The sequence below is a fragment of the Salvia splendens genome, chromosome 3, assembly GCF_004379255.2.
Source record: "Salvia splendens isolate huo1 chromosome 3, SspV2, whole genome shotgun sequence".
NCBI lineage: Eukaryota > Viridiplantae > Streptophyta > Magnoliopsida > Lamiales > Lamiaceae > Salvia > Salvia splendens.
In genome coordinates this window covers 42704247-42711552 of record NC_056034.1, presented here as the reverse complement: position 1 = coordinate 42711552, position 7306 = coordinate 42704247, and the positions used below count along the sequence as shown (strand labels likewise).

Genomic DNA, 7306 nt, shown 5'->3' with positions numbered 1-7306 from the left:
AGCATCAACAAAATATGTTATTTTAAACTCTGATGAGATAATTGAAAAAAAAATTAAAACTGCATAGTTTAATAGCTTATTTTCAAACCTTATGCATGTCACCGACAATAATTAGACCAGTGATTTAAATGTCTATTACTCATTTTATTCATAATAAGTAGTATTAATTGTTAATCTTACTATCATTTTGTTAATTTCTAGTAGTTAAATATGGTAGACATGTATGCCTATCATGGGGTGGCAAACCCAACCGTTGGCAACAATATTAATGCCAACACGTTTGAGCTCAGAAGAGGACTACTTCAGATGGCTGAGAACAATGCTTTCAGAGGCCGACCCACAGAGGATCCTAACAAGCATCTCACCAAATTCATCCAGATCTGCAACACGACGAAGATAAATGGGGTCACAGATGAGCAGATCAGACTAAGGGTGTTTCCTTTCTCTCTGGAGGATGATGCCAAAGACTGGCTGGACAGTATGGAGCCTAACTCCATTCACACGTGGGAGGCTATGGTCGAGAAGTTCTTAGAAAAATACTACCCACCAAGTGAGGCGTTGAAGAGGCAATCTGAAATTATTTCTTTTGAGATGACTCCCCAAGAGAGTATTCGAGGAGCTTGGGAAAGATTTAAAGGATTAATGAAGAGGTGCCCCAACCATGGGTTGAATCCGACGCATCAAGTCCTAGCATTCTATAGGGGGTGCCTGCCTGAAGCAAAGCGGGAACTAAATTTGAGTGCAGGGGGATCACTGCTAAAGAAGGGAGAAGCAGAGGCCATGGAGGTGATTGAGAAAGTGACATCTAATGATGAAGGCTGGAACAACGAGTGGAGTAGAGTGCACAGGGTAGCTTCTGCCACAGAGAGTAGCCAAATGGACAGTATGTACAAACAGATGGAGCTCCTCCACAAGAAGTTAGATCTCATGGGGATGAGACCGGTTGTGCATGAGCAGCAAGAGAGTGTAGAGGATGTAAGCTATATACACCAAGGGGGCAATAGCTACTATAACAACTCCCGCCCTAATCAAGGGGTGGAGGTTACAATCAGTTTGGGAACAAGGCGCATCCTAATCTGTCGTATGGGAACCCCAACAATTCCCTGCAGCCACCATCGGGGTTCACAGTTTCCCAAGGTATGCTCACTGAGCCGCAGAAGAAAAGTACAGAAGATATACTGAGTGCATTCATGTTACAGTCACACAAGAACATGGAGCATACCAACCAAAGGTTGGAGAAGGTTGAGAATGATGTCCATAGCATGACAGTACATATGAAGGGCCTAGAGATGCTGATGAGTCAGATTGCTCAAGCTGTGAGCAGTCAGCATAAGCCAGAGCAGTTCCCAGGACAGTCAAATGTGAACCCCAAAGATTGCAAGGCAATCTACTTAAGGAGTGGGACAAGCTATGAGAGTTCTCCTATGCCCGAAGTGGAAGCTAAGGGAGTACCCGACAAGAAAGAAGAAGAAGAGATGGAGATGAAATCGCCTCATATGCAATCCGAGGTTCAACCCGAGGCAATTGCTTCCCCCACACCAAAAGAGGTTAAAATTCCTTTTCCTCAAGTGGTGCAAAAGAAGAAGTTGGACGAGAAGCTTGTTAAGTTCCTTGAGATCTTCAAGAGAGTGCATCTCAATATTCCTCTTATTGAGGCTCTCCAACAAATGCCCGGCTACCTCAAGTTTTTGAAAGAAATTGTGTCCAAGAAAAAGAGGTTGGTTGATTATGAAACCGTGAATTTGACCGAGAATTGTAGTGCAATCATCCAACAAAAGATGCCGGCAAAGATGAAAGATCCGGGGAGCTTCAACATTTCTTGTGTGATCGGGAATGATAGGCAAACTAAGGCCTTGTGTGACTTGGGGGCAAGCATAAATCTCATGCCTTTAAGCTTCTTCCGGAAGTTGAAGTTTGGTGTCTTGAAGCCAACTACATTTACCCTTCAAATGGCGGATAAATCCGTCAAATACCCGAATGGACTCCTTGAGAATGTATTAGTAAGGGTGAATGATTTTATCTTCCCCGTGGATTTTGTTGTTTTGGACATGAAGGAGGATCCAAATGTCCCTCTCATCCTTGGAAGACCATTCCTAGCAACTGGAAAAGCTCTAATTGACGTCACTAAGGGAGAACTCACCCTTAGGCATGGAAACAAGACGGTCATTCTCTCCTTGTTGGACAAGATGAAACGTCATGAAGTGGAAGAGTCCAAGAGAGTGGAAGAGGTGCCCTTAAAAGTTGAAAAGTGCAAGATGATACGAGCGGCACATGTGAGGGCTAGGGATGATGAGGTTGAGAATCCTTTGGAGGAAATATTTATGCCTGAATGGATGTTTGAAGATGAACATGGATTGGGGGGTAAAAAGATGAAGGTTGCCAAAGTGGAAATTGGAATACCTAAAGAAGGTGTTGTTGGGGCCGATGTGAAGCCCACTTGGTGGAAGAAGCGTCTACACAAGCTCTACTTGGCCGCTAAAGCGAAGAAGGGCCCCGATGACATTATCCGAGTGAGATTGGATCATTAAGTGAAAGCTTGAAGACTGTCGGGCAAACGACGTTAAACAGTTGCGCTATGGGGGAGGCAACCCCTAGTAGGTATTTTTTTTATTTTTGTGTGTTTTGGTGTGTTTTTGTTTTGTTCCCGTTTTGGTGTGTTTTTGTGTTTTCTTTGTGTTTTGAGTGGAACAGGGAAATAGGCATCAATGGGTGAAAAACGACATCAATGCCCGTGACCAGTGGCGCCTCTTCCTCGGCAGTGAAGGTACATGAGAGATCCACTATCTTTCAAACTTATCCCAGCTTTGCTTGGAATAAGTTTGGGGGGGTGTCTAGTGGATTCCTTCTTTTGCCTCTCTCTCTCTTTATTTGATGGTACCGTAATTGATTTGATGATTAGTGAAGTTTTCCTTGTGTGTGCTTTGTTAGTTTGTGTTGTTTCTTTTTATATGCTCCCTTGGGTGAAATTGAATGGGAAGTTGGAGACATTTGGAGATGAATTAAGTAGGTTTGTTGGATGAGTTGCCTATGATGAGAACTGACGTAAAATGTTTGTGAAAACTTGTTGATTTAGCTAAGTAACTTGTATCTCCTTCTTGTAATTTGTCTAGAGTGAATTGCTCGTTGCTTTGTCATTTGCCGAAAAATATCTTGTGAGGATTGAGCCTATATTTGTTTCCAAAAATGTGTGATTTTTCATCAACTATGTTATATGTTTCTAGAACTTGCTCGCGGTCTTCTTGAATCTACATAGTGACTATAGAAATAAGAGAGGATGTTAGGCCATCCCTTCTACCCTTATCTTAACTTTAATCCTAATTGCAAATTATAACCCCTTGTTAGCCAATTTTGAGCCTAAAAGCCTTTTCTTTGATAGCTAATAATTTGGGTTGGGTTCCCTTAGTGTCAAGTGAAAAAAGAGATGAGGGTTTTGTAGGAAAAAGGAATGAGAGAATGACATGCAAAGCATGAAAGAAACAAAAGAAAAAAAAATGGGAATGACAAAGAAAGAAAAAAAAAAGAAAAAGAAAAGAAAGTGTGTTAGTTTTTGAAAATGAATAAGAGTTGTTCGAAAAAAATGGGGAATTGGGAGTTGAGAAGAGTCTAGGCAAAGCCTAGGACTAGCTAAGGATTGCAGTGCACAAGGGTGAAGTAATCGTAGTTTCGTTTCGGGATTATAGTCACTTTGGCCAAATTTTCCTCACCTAACCAAAGAGCCCTACATTACAACCTTGGAAAAGACCTTTCGGATCCTAAATCTGTAGTCACAACATAGTAGAGGAGAGTCTAGACTTCGAGCAAGCTTATGGCAAGCTATACATTTTTGATTGATTTGAGTGGTTCATACTATACCTATACACTTTGAGAGTGAGAAAAAGAAAAAAAAATCACACTATATGCTTCCTGTGAGGGCAAATTGACAAAGTGGAATACGTGCTAGTAACTTGAAGCAATGCTCATTTTGGTGTACTTGTGTGCGGAGTTATTGATACATGATGATTCTGTTTTCTTTTACTGAGGCAATGATGACAATCCAACATACTTACACGAGTTCGCATTCTATGTTTTCTACTTCTTATTTGAGGACAAATAAGTGTTTAAGTTTGGGGGAGTTGATAAACTCGTGGTTTAGCAAGTATTTTGGATGTTTAACGTGAACATTTCAGTGTTTTTGTAGCATACTACTTGAGTTTATATCCATTATCCACTACATAAGTGTTTGACGAGTTTGTCAAGTGTTTGGAGCTAAAACAGGTGAAAATGACTTGAAAACGAGCTTGAAGGAAGAATCGTCTGACCGGGCGCGCTTCAATGCGCGACTTTCGTATAATAGCCATAACTCTCTCATCCGGACTCCGATGGGGGCGTGCAAGATACTCACGCGAAGCCCTTTCGAAGACGAAGACCATGCTTTTGGAGGATTCCAGAGAAAACGCCCGACCGGGCGATTTTTAAGGGGAAAACGCCCAACCGGGCGTTTTGGTCGTGAACTCCAGAAAGTTCGCCCGACCGGGCGTTTTGGCGACTTAAAATCGCCCGGCCGGGCGATGTGTTCTGCGAGATTGAATATTTCCACCCCGGGTATAAAAGGAGACCTAGGTTTTCGACCTCAAGAGACGATACACGCCCCATAGCAGCTTTTGAAGGTTTGGAGAGTGAAATTGGGAGGAAAGGCGTCCCAATCCTCAACAAGATTGAAGACGAAGACGAATTTCCGTTCAATCCACCCTTGGGAGTATTTTCATTGGTTTTCATGTTTTATTCAATGACTATGGTTTATTCTTATGTTTTTGAGTTGAATATGAATAGCTAAATCTCTTGTAGAGTTTTGGTGATGACTACAATGAACGCTTTTGATTAATTCAAGGATTTTTTATTACCTATGCTCTTGTGATTCCTTTGTTTATTCTTGAGCTTTTTCAATTCAATTGCTTAGCTACCAATTGGGTTTGTTGACCTAGTTTTGAGTAATCGAGAGATACCTAATTAGGATTGATAAAAGAATGAACAACACCTAGATAATTTGCATTCGAGAGAAGGAATTCTAGAGTGAGGGCTTGAGCCTTTTGTTTTCAGGAGTTAATTGTGAAATATTAGAAGGAGACTTCAATATTAATGGTTAATCAACGGGTTGAGTGCACTCGAGAGAGGGCTTAGCCTAGACTAGCGGCTTTCCTAGTAATCCTAGAGACTTCAATTGGGTAATCGAAGTTGTTGAATTGTTCACATTGGGTTCGTTGTAGTTGGATCCAAAACTCTACTTCATTCACTTATTTGAACCTATCTTTTGTTGCGTACTTTAACTTGTTTATGTTTAATTGTTTTTCCAAGAATCAAACCAAACCTTTGAATTGTCTAGATAGTAGTTAAAATCTGTCTGTGGTACTTGAGTTTATACAATTTGTCTCTGTGGGATACGATACTCTTGCTTACTTTGTGCTACACTAGCCCCGTACACTTGCGGGATTTTCTTGTGTTAAAATAAGTTGAGTCAACAGTCCATCTTGAGGGGGACTATTAGAGTAGCTCGACTTAGCTCAATTCAACACTTGAAGATGAGTCGTTTATACAGCTGTCATTGAGCTGTCAATAGTTAGTTAGATAGAGCTTTTATATTGTATTCTCGTTGTACCTACACCACCAACGTAATAGTATATAAGGTGGTGCTCATATTTGTATTTCTCAATTCAATCAATAAAAGAATATACATTCAAACTCTCCAAAGTCTTTCTCTCTTTCTCACACGCAGCAATGCTGCATTTATAAGTTTGTTAATCATTCAATTTTTTTCACTGCGGTTAGTAACCAAAGGGGTTGATATTTAATTTTAATTCTTTTTTTTTTTGAGATAATAGTCTTTTACATTATAAATTTAGTCAAAAAATTGAGTTAGTCTCGCAAAGTTTGAAAACATAATCACAATTTTTTTGTTTTTTTTTCCTCAATTGTTTTGTCTGTCTACAAAACGCAGTCTTTTATGATGTTCAAGACATGTTTAATTTAATATAAAAAACACTTACCGTAATGAAATACTAATATTGTTTTGAGCATCAACAAAATATGTTATTTTTAACTCTGATGAGATAATTGAAAAAAAAATTAAAACTGCATAGTTTAATAGCTTATTTTCAAACCTTATGCATGTCACCGACAATAATTAGACCAGTGATTTAAATGTATTATTCATTTTATTCATAATAAGTAGTAGTAGTATTAATTGTTAATCTTACTATCATTTTGTTAATTTCTAGTAGTTAAATATGGTAGACTTGTATATTTCGATCCCAACACGAGGATCATCCATCCGACTCAATGAGAGGTGTTACACAATGCTACAGTGTATATAGATGATTTTTCTTGCTCATTTTTGAGGTTGTAAAAGACATTAGAGATATTACTATTAAATTATGATAATTTTACTCTAAACCTATTATAACTCTAATTAAAAGGCCAATTTTCTAAACCAAGGATTGGTAAGCTTGAAGTGTTTACAAAAAATTGTTTGAATTTACGTAGTACTTATAAAATGAGAAATGGGACATCCCCTATTGCGAGTCTACATCATATAATTGATATGATAATGGGTAGTGGACTAGTGGATGTTTTTGGGTTTGGCCAGCGGGGATTTGTATGATTGAAACACCCAAATAGTAAAGAAATATTTTTGGATATCAAAGAATATAAATACTTTTATCAAAAACAAAAGTAATTAAGTAGCAAACTTATAGTATTTGTAAGGCCATCGCAGCCCAAGCGATTTGGCTTCCCTTGTCACTCTGGAACCAACGTGAGACGGGTCGCGGCTCCTTGTCTCGATAAAATGGGGGCTCGAGTTCGAGTGTCTCATGGCAATTTTTGTATTTATTTAAGATGACGTTCAGTTCGTTAGATAAATAATAGTGAGATTTTAAAAAAGGCTTAGTAACCAAGCAATTATTCATTTAATAATCTCCTCTCATATTTATTTAAGATGACGTTCAGTTCGTTAGATATATAGTGAGATTTTAACAAGAATAAAGGCCAAAACTGGTCCTCAACATGTGCCTATTTTATGATTTTGGTCCTATACTTTATCTTTTGAATTTTTACATCCTGAACATTTCAACTTGAATCACAATTGATCCTACACTAACAATTCCGTCAATTTTTAAACGGTTTTAACCCGATTTTGACCAATTTTTAAATGGTTTTAACCCGAATGGGACTGATAAAACCATCAAAATCGGGTTAAAACCGTTTAAAAATTGACGAAATTGTTAGTGTAGGACCAATTGTGATCCGAATTGAAATGTTCAGGATGCAAAAA

General features: G+C 38.7%; 1 protein-coding gene across 1 annotated transcript; it reads left to right on the top strand.

Moving 5' to 3' along the window:
- Positions 1-210: 210 nt before the first annotated feature.
- LOC121797065 lies at positions 211-2772 on the top strand. Its single transcript, XM_042195800.1, has 3 exons — positions 211-1137; positions 1200-2510; positions 2692-2772. Exons 1-3 carry the CDS (start codon positions 211-213, stop codon positions 2770-2772), a joined length of 2319 nt encoding a protein of 772 aa, XP_042051734.1.
- The last annotated feature ends 4534 nt before the right edge of the window (positions 2773-7306 follow it).

Excerpts from the sequence above, each read along its gene's own strand:
- LOC121797065 (XM_042195800.1), top strand. The coding sequence starts at position 211 with ATGGTAGACATGTATGCCTATCATGGGGTGGCAAACCCAACCGTTGGC. Across the intron at positions 1,138-1,199 it reads GGGGTTCACAGTTTCCCAAG|TCACACAAGAACATGGAGCA; the intron begins GTATGCTCACTG and ends TTCATGTTACAG. Across the intron at positions 2,511-2,691 it reads GCCCCGATGACATTATCCGA|GGAAATAGGCATCAATGGGT; the intron begins GTGAGATTGGAT and ends TGAGTGGAACAG.